Source organism: Phasianus colchicus, chromosome 4 (assembly GCF_987193195.1).
Source record: "Phasianus colchicus chromosome 4, bPhaCol1.hap1.1, whole genome shotgun sequence".
Lineage (NCBI taxonomy): Eukaryota > Metazoa > Chordata > Aves > Galliformes > Phasianidae > Phasianus > Phasianus colchicus.
The window spans coordinates 17,952,543-17,969,136 of NC_143439.1; the positions used below are offsets into that span (position 1 = coordinate 17,952,543).

Below are 16,594 nucleotides of genomic sequence, written 5' to 3' on the forward strand. Positions count from 1 at the left end.
TCACTGTACAACATCATGAATAACCTGGATCGGTTTTCTCAACAGCCTTGCTGTAGGTACTGAAGTACTAGAATCTTCTCTCTTTAAGGTTGAATGTGTCTTGTTTTCTCCAGCACCAAGACTACTATTTTGGTGATCTGCAGGTGAATTTGTTCAAGTTTGTCAACGTCTTTTTGTTACCACCCAGTAGACTATCAACCTTCATTCATTCCAAGGTCCATTGCTGACTTAACTTTAATCAAACATCCACAAGGATCCCTGTGTCCTTTTCAGCAGAACTCCTTCCAGGTTACAAGTGTACACTGCTGGCTCACGTCTGGCTTTCTGTCCACTAGAACCCATAAGTCATCTGCAACGCTGCTCTCAATGAGTTCTTCTCCCAGTTTGTACACATATCTGCGATTTCCCTGACCCAAGGACAACATCTTGCACTTGACCTCGTTGAACCTTATTAGGTTCATTTGGGTCCACTTTTCAAGCTTATTCAGGTCCCTTTGGATAGCAGCCTTTCCTTCTGATGAATCAACAAACTTGCTGAGGGTACGCTCAATCGCACTATCCAGGTTCTTGATTAAGGTGTTGAAAGGCACTTGTCCCAAAACAGGCCTGAGGGTCACCATTTGCTGGCCTCTGCTGGACATAAAGCCATTAACTGCAACATAGACTAGTTGACCACAAATGTGAGTATTTGTTGGCGCTGTGGGACACTGGTTTGTAGGCAACATATTTGAAAAATATGTTTGTCACTGTGAATAAGAACTTAATATCTCTTAGATCCTGTGTTTTTTGATCAGTTGTACTTTGTAACTTGGCTCTATAAATGATACAATTTTTCTGAAAATTCCACTTGAACTCAGAAGTCATTAGTATAACTAGTTGTTTTGTTTCACAAAATGCCAGAGATATTGTATCATCCCCTAGTGATTAATGTCCCCTCAACAATTTGATTTCTTGCAAGAAATATGTGACTATATTTAGGTAAAAGCAAGCTCAGCACGACTATACTTGCACATGGAAATCTTTGTGATACTGTGTGTAACTACTCCTACGTATCTTCCATCCCTTTTGTCACTTTTTCAGATAAAATAGACCTGGTATAGTGTAATTATGGCATCAACTGATCTTTGCAAAACATTGTCAGTGACTCTTAGTTGAGCCACATCTTAGTTTACAGTGGTAGCAAAGGTTATAAGAAAATGCCTTTGAGAGCAGTTAATTAACACAGAACTTAATTAGAGTGTTAGCCTTGCCTTAACTCCAGGTATGATCTGTTCTGCCAGGAGTTAGTCTGATGAAGGAGAATGCATGCCTGCTGTCCTTCAGAAGGAAGGGGAAGAGGTGAGAGAGGGGGTGTAAGTGAGGAAAACTTAATTGAGTGGATGTGTGGTAGGCAGAAGGATATAAGTCTTCCAGATAAGTGGCCATATTAACCTGGAGGCACCAATGATCACAGAAACACTCTCTGCTAGCATGTAGAACTCCGTGCAGATAAAAAAAAAAAATGTCACTTAATTAGAAAATGAGTGCTAGTCTTTTTGAAAGAGAAAATTATGCCTGTAATGCCTGTAATGTTTGTGTTTCTTATTATATCTTGTTTTCTGATTTTTTGTTCCTGCTTGATGTAAAGATGGTTGTTAGTGGAGGTGGTGGGTTTTTTTTTTTTTTTTTAATTTTATTTTATTTGCTTTACAAGGCAATTTTAAACTCCCTCAGCGGAAGGGTGAGGTACTTTCAAAGGAACTCATAGAGGATTATGCTTTAAATCATTTTAGAGATCAAGAGTTAATTCTGAAGCCCTGGATGGAGCTGACAATAGCCATTCATCTGTAAGCCAGCATGTCTTAAATTGACTTTCTTTGGTTTACAGGGCAGTCTTATTCTGAGAGCTTTATAATGTTGAGTAAGTGAGGAGGATGTGTTATTCACTCTTCAAGCACTGTACTGACTCAGCAGTATTGCCCTATTTATTCAGTGGGCAATTTTAGATCATTAGCCATAGCAAACTTGTGTTCATGCTCTTCTTCCTAGTTTAGTATTTTAGTACGTATTGGCATTCAAAAATGTCTATTTTGGACAGATTGCAAAATGTGTAACTTATTAGTACTTTGTCCCTGACTCTTCCTGTCTGACTGTGGGAATTAGGTTGTTTTTTGTTTTGTTTTGTTTTTTAAGCACATACTACTTTTCATTGCCTTGAAAAGCTAAGAAATAATAATATGCAGGAAGTGAGAAAGACTATCTCTTTATTCTCTTCCAGTAGGTGGGAACACTGTTTCTAGAGATGCAGAGCTTAAAATACCAATATTTTTTGTATTTTTATGCCACAATGTGCATACAAAAAAACAGTATAAATCAACTCAAAATGACTACCATAAACAAAATTTAAAAAAAATGAGAAAAGAACTAACAACAGATAATGATGTTTTGTATATTTTAGTTTGTGCACATTATCTCTTGCTTTTTCTCTGGATAGAACTGAGACAAATCTGGCTCCATCCTTTTTTTTCCTTAATGTTCATGCACATCATAAAGATTTCACTGAGGCTTCTCTTACAGCCCACTGCTCTATTGACTATGCTCTGACAGTTTCTCCTGTACTGGAGAAAGCTGTCTCCTTTATCCTGGATGTGACTCATTAGCACACAGCCGGAGGGGAAGGCCCACCTCCCTTGACCATGCCTAATACTGCTTAGGAGACCATTTGTCTTCCTCATGGCAAGGATGCACTGCTGGCTTTTGTTCTTGTGTCCAGCAGGACTCTAAATCTTTTTCCTTGGGTTCTTAGACATTTCATGTGCTCATACACTGTGTTTGTACGTACATTTATTTCTGAAACAAGCTGAGAGCAGTAATGCAGTTAAGAGGCCCAAATCCAAACAGAAACTAGGAGTATACAGCCCTGCAGGATATACTTGACAATAAATGTGATTGGGTCCTTAGCAAAGGACTGGCAAACCAAACAAATATGCCTCAATATCCTGTTGTTGGCAACTGTAACTTGTGTTCACTTTCAAGTTTTGATGTACTTTCTTTGAGAAAATCTTTTTTTGTTGTTACTTCTAGTGTTTAAGGTATACAATAGTTACTTTTTATGGCATTAGAAAGATTAAAGGCACATGCTTTTCTATATTTTTATTTTTAAGGCAGACTTTAATAGAGGATTGACAATTGGAAAGATACTTAATTTTTTGAATAGTGATGACTTCAAATCTTGAGTTGTTTCAGAAAATGGATATAGCTGTTCAAACTGTCCTTTTAAAATTATTATCCCAAATATGTAAACATTTTCTGATTCTTTAACTGGAAGATGATCAGCTCTAAGTTAATTGATGTTTCTAATTTTCTTTTTGTAAATCTTAAAAATGTAGGCCAATTAATTCTACGTGTGCAGTCCACAAAGCATTGTACTTGTATTTGAGATCAATTTAGGCAAAGTGTAAGTAGGACTTTTTTTTTACTACAGTTACCCAATTTACTACTATTTCATGCTAAAGTGAAAATTTCTAATTTTGTTTGTATAGTTGTATATAGATGTACTTGTGGACTCTATACAAAATAGCAAATATTATTCTTTGACATTCATTGTGAATTGAGAGGGCTTCTGAAGGAAGATTCTGTGAAGAAATGAAAGTACTCTAGAACAAGAAAATCAGTTTACATTGAAATGAAATAATAGAACTTGCTGTTATAAAACTCAGTATTTTTCACTGCTCATTATTTTATATGGAAGTACTCCTTATTTTCTTGATGATGTATAATGTGTGCGCTGTCCTTTATGGATAAGTATTACCAATTTACCAAATTTAGGAAAATTTGTTCATTTGTTGTTATTAAACTGCTGGACTATGGCTACAACGCTAGAGAAAACTTATGTTTTCACTCAGTTTTATTTAATTGATTTACTTTTCATAAAACATTTTGGTATTTGATCTTTAGGTATTTTTTCACATAACTTTTTGACACAATATGGATATTCAATAGAGGTTTTATCTGCAAAATATGTATACGTTTACTACTAAAAATAAACTCTAAATATACTAACCTGAACATTTTGCAGGATGTACCATGTGATGGTGAAAATTTCAAGTACCTTTAAAACCTTGGGGCAACTTCTATCATGCACAATCCATGCTTTTCTCATTAGATCTTTGACAGAGCAATAAACCTACACGTCTTAGACACTTTCCCTTTTTCTGAAACCATCTTATGTAGACATTGATCAAGTGATTAAAGGGACTTGGTTATGCTTTATGTAACACAAAGTTGCAGTAGTTTTCATTCTTGTGTAGTAAGTTATTTTGGAGTCAGGTTGGATTTTTGCTGGGCTTTACTTAAGCACTTCATATCCTGATATAGTCCCTGACATGACTGCTATCACCAAACTCCACATTTTCCTCATGCAGAGGCTGTTAGGTTCTATATAGAAGGCTGAGTTGATCCTGGTTTAACAAAATTTAGTATTTTTAAAATTCCAGCTCTATTTCACTTAAAAGTTTCCTGATGTCTTATTTTTGGAATCCTAAGAATATCATGTTCAGTGTTGTTTTTCTTTTCTTTACTGTATTTGGACTAGGGAGTGGGCAAGATAATGGACTGCATTGTTCATTAGCTGTGAAGTCTCTTTTTCTCTAAGTAAGAGACAGAAAGTTTTATTGAGTTAGTTTTATTTCCACTCAACAGACCAAATTCAAGCATTTAACTGGTGTTTTCTCTGGGGTTCAGGCATTTGTTTCCTCTGCTTTTAGGATGCATTCTCATATTGAAATATAGTCATAAATTCTGGAAGGTGAAATTTGTTGAAGAATTGTTAAAATGCAGTTTTTTAATGAATGCAGTTAATAATGTTAAAATAAATGCTCTGAAAATGAAATTTGAGTAAAACTACACACACTGTGGTGTCTCGCAGTTTATCAGTACCCTTTTACAACTGACAAGTGGAACGAAAAGTAAAAAAGTAAAAGTATGCTCTGACTCACATGGCATTAATTGAAATTCAAGCATATGGTGTCAAAAAGGTAACATCTTGCTTTGAAAGTTCAGGTTTACTTACCAGTGTAAATGAAAATACTAGTATGAGCTGTAAAGGTGTAACTTCATAAATGATAGAATAGTTCAATGGGAGGGGCCTTCAAATAGCCCCTGGTTGAACTGCCTGATCATTTTAAGGCTAACAGAAAGTTAACACACATTAATGATGGCATTGTCCAAATGCCTTGAGCACTGACAAACACAGGTTAGCAACTTTTTAACAGGCTGTAAAATGTCAGCTTATTTGCAAGAGAAAGCTGCAAGCCATGGCCCTCCTGCTGAATTCTACAGACCATTAAGCCCTACATTTTGATGGGATTTGTCCTTTAGAACAATCTCCTGGTTTTCCTGAAGCATCTTTGAGATCTTTTTAGTTCTGTGGGTCAGGAATTTGCAGCAGGCCTCATGAGCATGGTCTCACTTCTTCCAGTTAGAAATGCAGCAGTGCCATGGCTGAGAAGAGGACCCTTTTCCTATGAGGACAGGGAGCTCCCATTGCAGTGGCCAGTACGACCTAATGGCTATGGCAGTGTGCTGAGGCCTGGCCTAGCCCAACAAGATGGGAATCGTGGACTCTCCACACACACAGACTTGCTCACATACTCAGGAAATGAGGAAATAATGTCTCTATTCCATACAACTAGCTGTGGAGTTGGAGCTTTTGTGGATGCTGGGTCTTGGTCATGCCTATTGATGGATGGTGGGAAGAAAATGGTTGCTCCCCACTCTGCTCACTGCCTTTTAGCAATCTTTTTAGATGTACTGTGTCTGAAGAAAAGGCACAGATAAAAAATAGCTTCTAACATTATTTTCTACAAGGCTATAATCAAGAGCTAGATGATATATTTAAATTGTTTTGGTAAATTACATTTCCATTAATGAAGTACTGATAACACTGGAAGTATATATTTGTCCAATCAAAATGAAGAAAACAGTGTTATTAAATGTGAGTATTTAAAAATTACAGTGGAACTACTTATTGAATATTTTATGGCTCATACTTGACCAATTACTAGATTGCATTACTGCAATTGTAAATATAAAATGGTTGGAGAATATTTTCTGTTTGACTAAATGTACAGCTTTGATTAGAGGAAGAAAGCTTTGCATTAGAAACAAAATTGTTATGATTTCTAGGCTTGGCCTTACTTTTTCTGAAATACTTTGTATTCAACTCCATTTTATTATTACCTGTACAGTTATGTCTGGATATATTGCACACTGAGATTGCTCAGTTTTGTGTTTTTTTTCCATTTCCCATCTCACTCTACATAACTGTTCCTATTCTCAACCTCCGTTATGCTAGTTTGACAAACTGTGCTTCCTCCTAAGCAGGCATTATGTGGGTTTACTTTGGTCTATGTATATGTGTGTGTATGTATATAAATACACACACATAGCTGTGCAAATCTTAAAGCTTTATAAAACAAGATAACCAGTGCAGGACGCCTGCTTTATTATTCATAGGATCATAGAATGGCCTGGGTTGAAAAGGATCATAATGATCATCTAGTTTCAACCCCCTTGCCATGTGCAGGGTTGCCAGCCACCAGACCAAACTGACCAGAGCTACATCCAGCCTGGCCTTCAGCGCCTCCAGGGATTGAGCATCCACAACCTCCTTGGGCAACCTGTTCCAATGCATCACCACTCTCTAAGTGAAAAACTTCCTCTAAATACCCAACCTAAACCTCCCCTGTCTCAGTTTGAAACCATTTCCCTTTGTCCTATCACTATCCACCCAGCCATTCCCCTCCTGTTTATGTGCTCCCTTCAAGTATTGGAAGGCCACAGTGAGGTCTCTCCCAACCTTCTCCAAGCTAAACAATTCCAATTCTCTCAACCTTTCATCATCAGGAGAGGTGTTCCAGTCCTTTGATCATCTTAGTGGCTCTCCTCTGGTCTCGTTCCAAGAGCTCTGCATCTTTCTTGTGCTGGGATTCAGAGTAAGAATTCAGTGTGAGAGCTGAAATACATACTTAGATTAAGATTAACATTAGGAACCAATGAGTGGAAAGTAGAGTATTTAATGACTTAAATTCTAATCTCTTTCATTCCTTTAATTGATATCTTGGATGTGTGCTAACTATATAGAAAATAAGTTCTTTCAAATAGGAAGCAGACTATTTATATATAGTTTTATGACTTCCAAAATAGAAAAGCTACCTGTAATAACTTGAAAAAAAAATATTGTTCACATTTCCTTAAATTTGATTCATTTAAGCAATGTGAATGGGAGAAAGCATTAAGTATCCTTTATTCCAGAACAACTAAAGCATACCTCTTTTAAGTTCCACGTCCTCAGTTGTAGCAGATATATTATGTGTAACGTATTGTATGTTTGACACTAATAAAACTTCTTATATGGAACCTATATGTTCTTCCTGATTAATGTCTCTCCAAATAGTGTTAATAGTTCACTCAGGAAAGGATGATTCTATTTTTTAGCGTGCAAAAGTTCTAAATTAGAAGTGTCTGCATATGTAGTCCAAAAAAAGAAAAAAAGAAAAAAAAAAAAGAAAAAAGATAAACAGCAATAACAACAAAAAAGCCCCAGAACACAAAAACACAGTGAAGAGTTAAGTTACTGCTATTCTGCAATGAAGTCATCTTCATTTAAGAAGGAAACTACAGATGGCAAATTATGGTAACTGTGAAACCAGTTTCCTCAGGGGCGCATAGAAAACTTGTAGCTTTCATTTTTTTGTCAGGGAAAGTGATGGTCAGTGTCAACAAAATGCAAATGGATGTTTTGTGCCTTTCTTTGATTTCTTGCACTTTAGTTTTTCCTTGTTTTGTTAACTTGTATCTTATAATATTGATGTATGTTCCTCAATAAAATAATTATCATCTTGTAACTAATGACATTTTAAGGGAAAACGCCTTTGAAGTGGCTTACTGAGACTCATCGGAAGAGTAAAAAAAAGATCTAGAGTGAGAGAAAAGGAAGGAAATATTTTATATAATCATATTTATTTCCCAAGAATTTCTTATTTTGATTTGAAAATCTACCTGTACAAAATGTGTGTTTGCCAAAATGAGAACTATTGTTTTCAGTATAGTAGCTAGGTAGATCGTTTGTATATAGGAATGTAGTGTTTATCTTGAAAGTTTATATCAAGGACATTAATATATGACTCACACTGTCTCTATAAATAATGACATGAGGCTTTTAAACTGGATCATTACTATTACCATGGATTGAGTCCCTGATTTACAGACCTACTACTTTGGGCTAGGTTTTCCTACTTCTGTAGAGTGACAATTGGTGTGTGCACAGGCATCAGTAGAAATTAATGGGAATTGCATAGGGCTTCTGAAGGGAGATGCTCATAGGTCTTAGATATGTGCAGCCTCCTCCATACTTTAGAACACTTGAGTAATTTTGATATTTACTCTCTAACTTAACCATCCCTCTCCAATCTGAGCCCTTTTGAGGGCATTATGCTACGTAGTAGAAGTATTTGAATAATTATGACAAAATCAGACTGGTTTTTATGCTTGGTGAAGAATGACTTTCTCTCCTTGCAGAGACTGCATGTGGCAGGACAATTTTGTAGCATTCATGCAAAACATTTTTCTTGGAGTGGCAAGGGGACGTAAGGGGAAGAGTTCTGAAATAATATTTTATGATAATTTGTGATCCTTTTTCTTAATTATCATTTACAGCTGAAAGACTTCAAAACAGATTTTTTTTTTTAAAATTAAACTGCAGACTGTCCTTGAAAGTTGGATGCAGCAAGAAGTAGGGCAGAAGTGGGAAAACAGAGGTTGAGAACATCTATGCACAAATAGGTGCTTTTTTATCTTGAAGTCAGCAGGTGATACAGCCCAAAGTCATTAGGGCTTTGTTAGAAATGCAGCTCTTAAATCAAATCTTTGAGCTTGTCAAAGGCTTAACATGGAATATTTTGTTTGCAACAGAGATGCCTGAGATCTCTTCATCTCGTGTACTAAAGAATATTGAGAATATTCTCGTTGAGAATAACGTTAAGTATAATCTGAATTTAATTTTTCTTGTATTGAATATTTTGTAGTGGGGATGAAATGAAATAACTGCAGAGGAATGAAATTAAATCAAGTCCACATAACAGAACTAGTGATTTCGAAAATTGTCTTCAGTATTCAAACACTCTTAATATAATGCTTAATATAATGCTTGCAAGTATCTTGCCACTGTTTTTTTATTTTACTTTATTTATTTTTTTGGTGCAACTCACAAGTGAAACAAACAAAATTCTGGAGAGAGGCTTGAAGTTATTACTCACTTAAAAATATTGTCTTGGGTCCTGTAATGTTGTAATGGAAATTATAACTGGGGAATTATGGATTTTTTGGATCAACAGTCTGAAATTGTAGAAAGTTCTCTAAATTTCACTTAAAGTGGCTACTTATTAATGAAGTATACTTCGTTTTTTTCCCTGGGAGTATGCTAACAGTCTGTAGCTTTTTCTTAAGTCACTTCATGTTCAAGTCATAATTTTAAAATGCCCACAGTTTTCAGATAGTGAGAAATTTGGGGTCAGGTAGCAAATAACTGACAAGAAGAATCTTGCAGTTTTTTTCTGTATGGGCTGTCAGAAGACGACGTGAATATTACATGACATTGGCTCCTCATGCAGTTACCAGTGTGGCCATAGAATCTAAATTAAAAAATCTGATAACTTCATCCACCTAAGTTTTATGAGTGATTTCACCCTGGGTGAAATGAGATTTAAGATTTCTGAATAGATCACCAGTAGTTATTAATGTTTACACATTTTGCATTGCAAATTCACAGAAGTTTAGGTCTGTAGTATGAGTGAGACTGAAGTCTGGATCGAGAAGCAAAACTTCTCTTACTGAGAGGTGCTTTAGTTCAGCAGGTTTGATGCACCTCAGTGTTGCAGAGATGAGTATTCTGAACATTGCCACGAGTAAAAATTACTTGTTTGCACATATAAGTGACTTTTACACTTGATTTATAGTTTTCTAATCCCTTGTCTTTTCATTGTATGTTAGTGCTGCTTATCAGCACAGAAAGTTTTCATTCTTTTGCTTATGCATAAAAGCAAGGCTCTCTCTCTCTATATAGATATAAAAGGCTATACAGATACGTGCAAGTGTGTGCAGCACCTGAATACATGTTAAAAGACACGCTGTGAGAAAGGGATAGCATTCAGAGGGACCTTGACAGGACTTGAGAGGTCAGCCCATGTTGAATCTTGTGAAGCTGAACAAGGCCAAGTGCACAGTCTTCATCTTGAATTGGGGTAATCCCAAATGTGCGTATAGCATGAGTGGAGAAAGAATTGAGAATTTCCCCCAGGAGAAGGATTCAGGTGTGCTGTTAATAAGAAGCTCAACATGAACCATCAGTGAGCATCTAAAGCCCAGAATCCAACTGCATTGTGAAACATGCCAGAAGAAGTCTGTCTGGCAAGACAAAGTTCTTAATTGTCCTCTTCTATTCCACTCTCATGAGACTCGATCTGCAGTGCTGCTTTCAGCTCTGAGCTCCCAGAAAAAGAAGAACATAGATCTGTTAGAGTGGGTCCAGAAAGTGGGTATGAATATCATCAGAGGGCTGGAGCACCTCTCTTATGAAGAAAGGCTGAGATAGCTTCATTTATTATCGTGCTTTTGTGATATTTTTGTTTTTATTGTGCCAGTAGCATTTATTTAAAAATAATAATAATAAAGCAGTGACAAGATATTCTTAACAGATATCTTAGAATCCAACAGTGAGTATCCCTAAAGTTACCTTATTATCATAAGCACCCGTGGAGCTTCTGAGATGCTGTTGTTGATGCCATGGTAGAAATTTCTCTCTGTTTGTTGTTTCTCTTGATTTCCTTCTTCTCTTTTTTTTTTTTTTTTTTTTTTTTTTTTTTTTTTTTTTTTTTTTTAAAGCACTTTGGTCAGGCATGAATTATCTTTTATTATGTGGGTGTTGATGAGTGGATGCTTTTTCATATTCTGGAAGTAGAAAATCAAAGGAAGATAATGCATTCATTATTTAGCCTAGATTAGCTCAACGTAGCTACTCTTCATAGAGCAGAACACTGTATTACTGATGTTTTTATAGAATTACTATTTTACTGATAGTTATATGTGTCTACAAATAGTATCCTTGCAATCATTAGCAGTTCACTTTGCAAGTAGCAGGATGGTGTAGAGGAAACATGATTTGTGAATTTTGAAGGACAGTTTCACAAAGGCGGGAGACTCTAATTGCAACTCAATGAGAATCTTGGTATTTTTTCACACTGTTGATATTCTTGGATAATTAATTTTATTTAAATAACAGCAACTAGATATTAAAAAAAAAAAATCTAAATGAAAGGTAAAACAATCAGCACCATTTCTTTGTCTTCCTTTCAAAGAGCACTAAATAGAGATTTGACTGGTGGTCTGTGTTTTCAGTCTATTGGAATATTTCTTTTCTTATCCTTGTTTGTTTGTTTTGATTTGATAGATCACCTCTAGATGATCTAGAGTGGAGAACTCTACATTTTTCTGGGAATGAATCATTCTGAAATCCCATTTTAAAACTGAAGTAATCTCATATTATGCCACCTTTACAATATTTGAACTTTTGTAGCTGTGAAAAGTAATAGAATTAATAAAACTTATCTATGAGGCTGATTAAACTAAAAGGGAAGAAGACTCCTTTCACTTATTGTGTATATAGACTGAAACTGGGATTAAGCCTTCAATCTAACTTGCCAGTCACCTCTGCTTTTCTTCCAAGCCTTGTTATTTTGTGTTTGGGAGTTACAAATCAGCGCATACTGTGTGGAGGCAAAGATTGTTTAGGCATACATTCGTAACTTACATGTGCCCTTTTTCATTTTAAAATTCCAGCTTGCAACGCCAATACAATACCTCCTACTGTCAGAAAATATAAATAGTTTTGAAGAGGTTTATAGGCTTTTGAATAAACTGTTTTCAGTCATTGCTTAGAACAGAATTAAATGCATCAAACACATTGTATGGGAACTGTTGAGTCATGGCCTGAACCCCTGATTGAGAACCTGGGAAAGAGATCTAGTCAGCCTTGAAAGCACAGCTGAAGGCAATTCACCTGTGCAACTGGAAGGGATGGAGCCTGGCTCCACCTTTCATTTGAAGGCTAACTTCCAGTGGGGAAGGATTTCCTTCCTCCTTGTTGAAGCTTTCCCCTGGAAAACTGGAATCTTCTGATATGAGTGAGCAATCTTCTTCCCTTCCTTTATAGCACCTTTCTATCCTGCTGGTCCTTTAGTCATTACAACGTTTTTCCCATTGTATTGATTTGTCCAATTGCTGCACACGTCTTAAATTTCTCCTATGTGCTGAATAATTATTCAATTAACTTGCCAAATAATTTAAAGAATCTTTAGATATACACAATGTAGACTTTTCAATCATGTGTTTCCCTCTTCATTGTTTTCCCTCTAATTTGCTTTCTTTTTCCAGTGGAGGCCGTTTTCATGCTAGTAAATCTGCGGAGTGTTTCTGTTTTTCTAATCTTCATCACTGTGGCTGTAGCAGTGGCAGGGTAAAACTCCGTGTTGTTATCATAGTAGGTGCTCAACACCTAGAACTGCTTTAGATTTATGTATTTATGTATTTTTTATGTATAATATTATGTATTTTAAATGATGTATTACATTAATACATCATTTAAAAAATTGCGTTATTTGTGTGCCATCTTAACAGTTTTCAATATCAAGAAATAAAAAGATAAATCCAGAGGAGCTGAAAAATTGGGTTGAGAGGAAAATCAGGACAGTGTTTTTTTTTATGCTAGCATCAGTAAATGAGTTATATCAAGACTAAAATAAAGATTATTAAATGAATCATAAAAAATACATGAGGAACAACAGTATTTCTGTAGTATACCAATTTTCTCTGAATGGTATGGTTCAACATTACCAAGTTTAACTATTTCAATTGTCAGAAGTGTAAACACTTTCAAGAAAACAATTTCACAGCAAATCTTTGTTGTGTTAAAAACAAGGGGGGGGGAGCAGCGCTGGGATTTTCTGTGAAAGCTTGCTTTCCAGCAAAGCTACTGCTGGATTCTTGCTTTATCCTCTCCACTGAGGTGTAGAAGTAAGAGTTCCCCCTAAAATAGATAGAAGTCTGCCATTATGATTATTTACCTATTCCTAATGTAGAAATTTTGCAAAAAACTTTATGGAAATGATTCTTTGGATGTGTGTATGGCAGCAAAACTGCCGCATGATCCTATGCCGATTGTGGTGTCTGAATATTTTTTTTTTTTTATTTTGATCTTTTAGTTATGATTTATGGTTCTCTCAAGTGTAAATCGGTATGTGAATGAGCAACTTGGCTTCAGTTAACTTCCATCTTATGCAAAAAGGAGTAATGTTAAAAACCCTCCAAATCTCAGGCTTAAAAAAATAAAAAACCATTGACAAGACCTATAATTAGTAGTTACTGGGAAATGGGACAGGATTATTAAGAGTACATTTTTAAAAAGAAAGAAAAATCTAGGCCTACAAGTTAAAGAAAGAAATATAAACTTCACTGGGGTTTGCTTATTATTTACTAGTTGCTCAATATTCTATGGCTATGTTTTTGAAATATCTAGCATTCTGGTGTGATTCAGCTGAGGTGAGTTCTTTATAAAACGTTATTGAACTAAATGATGTATAAAGCTGGTTGATCACTACAGTGTTTATGAAAATCCTGAGCACCATTCTTTCCTTTTAAAACTGGACTTCTCAGCCTCTCAAGGGAAAGTACAGGCTTGTTCTGCTTCTTATAAAAATCATTTTAATGCTATGAACACTTCTTAATGAATTACTGTACTCTTTTAAAAAATAATTCTGATTATGAGAATAATGAGACAAACAAATCTCCACTTCTTTCTTTCGACAGTGAAATCCTTCATAAACTTTTTACAAAGGCATTTGTGATGTGAAAAGTAAAAACCAATTTTATAACTAGATAAGTAGAATATAGAATAATTTGTCCCACTTTTTTTTTTTTCTGTGTGGGAAAACTTGAGTCACGGAATATTATATCAACATGAAGAAAGCACAAAATATTATGTCAACATGGAGAAGCAAGTGTTGGTTTCTCCAACCACTCTTCAAAATACTGCATATATTGAAAAAAAAACGTGCAGTGTTGTGAACCAGTGGGTAGAATTAAAGTGCCATGCAGGTCCTTGTGGTCTGTCTGCCTGTAATTTCTACAACACATTTGACAAGAGTGTTTCAATACATGATTCCCCTACTCTGAAGTAGAACCTAGCCCGCTTCCCTAGTGTAGTCAGCAGAAGGTGCTGAATAGGCTTTTTCAATGATAGGCTATCAACATAACTAGGAATGCATGTAGCCCTATACATACATTGATAAAATGTCTAAAATATTTTCAAGTATTTTTCAGCTGTGATTACAGATACACTGGCTTATTCATGTGCATGGCTTTATATCTGAGGATAACCATGATATGACATGACACTTGCAGCTTCTATCTATATTTTTTAAATGGCTAAGGTCCCAAGATGTATGGTTCTCATAATTATGCTGAAGGTACACTCCAGGAAAATAGTAAGGTTCAGTGACAAGTGCTAGTCCTTTTTCTGAGTGGAAATAAGAGGTCAGAGGACAACAACAACATGATAGAAATTTGGTGGCTTGTCAATATGCCAGACCAAAGTGGAAAAAAAGTTAAAAGGAAATATCTAGTAAATTATATATATATATATGTCACTTCAAAAGTAATGCTGCTTATTTGTCTGCATGGTATCAATGACAGATACAAAGAGGACTTTAGCATTACTTAATAAAGCAAATTCTCAGCTATAAATCACTAATTTTCGACATATTCACTGCTGTTAGATATGTGTCTTCACCATCAATGAACAAGAGCCTTTATGCTCTCTATATATTTTTCCTTCCTTCCTTGTTTATGTTTTCACTTAGGTCAGTAATACCTGCATAAATACATTACTTGGAATAGTTGCCAAAATTATTTTTGTTTAACCCTGCAGGTGAGCAGTTTTCCTTTGCATGCAAACCACGTTGCTCCTCTTCATAACAATTACTCAAAATGAATACCAATCAAACTTTGGGAACACTAACAGCAGTTCCTCCCTGGAGGATGCAGTAGCTTTTTCTGCTTTTAAGTAGTGATTTAAATACAAACATTTGAAAACTTCTGTGCTTCTTACATTGTCACTTCTGTATATTGTTTTTTTCTCAAATGGAAATTTTAATTAGTGTTAAAATGAGGTACAACTGTTGGGAAATGTAAATTGCTTTTGAATTCAACTGTACATCTAAAAAATATAAGGGATTATGGTAAAGTGTTGTAAGTGTTGCTAAAAAGATGAATAATGTGATAAGGAACAAAGTAGAGGATCAAAGTATAGGATGCTGTCCTGGCTTTGTCTGGAAAAGGGTTTGCTTTCTTCCTACAGCTAGTATGATGCTGTGTTTTGAATTCAGAATGAGAATAATGTTGATAGCACACTGATGTTCTAGTTTTTTAGGGCAGTGATTACTAAGTTCAGGGCTTTTCAGCTTCTCCTGCTGACTTGCCAGCTGGAAGCTAGGAGTGTATCAGGATCCGGTAGAGTACAGAACCAGAACAGCTGACCTAAACTGGCCAAAGGGTATTCTATACTATATGGTGTCATGCTGGACAATGAAAGAGAGGGCTACTTGGTTGGGAGGACTACTGCTGCTTGAGTGCTGGGCTGGGCATCAGTTGGTGAGAGGTGAGCAACTGGACTGTGCATTACTTGTTTTGTGTACTCCTGTTTTTTTAATTTTTTCTTCCTCTTCTGTCCTTTTAAACAGTCTTAATCTCAGTGCACAAGTTGACCTTTTCTGATTCTTCCTTCCATCCCACTGGAGTTGAGCAAGTGAGAAAACAGCAGTGTGCCAAACCTCCTTTCTCTATTATAGAGTCTATTTCTGTAGTCCTGCCTTGAACAACTACTCATATACCACAGATACCACACAGCTCATATAAAGTCACTGGCTTATTAACTAAAACTGTATGTACAGTGGTCAATGATGTGTTGGTATAAGATAGTTCTGAGTATGCAAGACTGCATCATTCTTGATAGCATTTATGAAAGTGAACTTAGCTGACAAGCTGATGGGGCAGTTTCTACCAGCAGAGTTTCCCGAAGTAACATTAAGCTGTTTTTTTTTTCTTTGCAAAAGCTATCTGGCAAAAAAAAGTCATCTCACAAAATGCATTGAATGTATCTCTTTATATTACATAGTAAATCCTAAAAGACATTGTCATGCCATCTGTCAAAAAGCTCTTCACAATATTGTGCTGGGAGAATAAGCTTTTCCAGTAGGTAACAGAAATTCATTTTTTTCTAGAACTGGAAAGGTAACTGAACATAACCTGTAATACAACTGAAAATTCTACTTCCAGTGTCAGATAACATTGCTATATAAATTGGATTTGTCATGATTTTATAGTATTACAGTTGTGAGAGAAAGCAAATAAATTTCTGGGGTACCCAGAACAGCCTTAAGAGTATAAAGGTTGCTTTCCTGTGACTAGAATGTGCCTTTAAGATGCTATTGTTTTTTGGACAAAA

General features: G+C 35.7%; 1 protein-coding gene across 2 annotated transcripts in view; it reads left to right on the forward strand.

The window, feature by feature from the left end:
• GRID2 (glutamate ionotropic receptor delta type subunit 2) overlaps window positions 1–16,594 on the forward strand; it is a 690,114-nt gene that overhangs the window by 71,521 nt on the left and 601,999 nt on the right. Inside the window, exon 1 of one of the 2 annotated variants that reach the window (XM_090138803.1) lies at window positions 12,168–12,218. The exons of the other annotated variant lie outside the window; for it this stretch is intronic. Coding sequence (XP_089994929.1) covers window positions 12,215–12,218 — 4 coding nt within the window. The 5' untranslated portion in view covers window positions 12,168–12,214. Of the gene's footprint in view, window positions 1–12,167; window positions 12,219–16,594 lie in introns of those variants that run through there. 2 annotated transcript variants of the gene reach the window in all.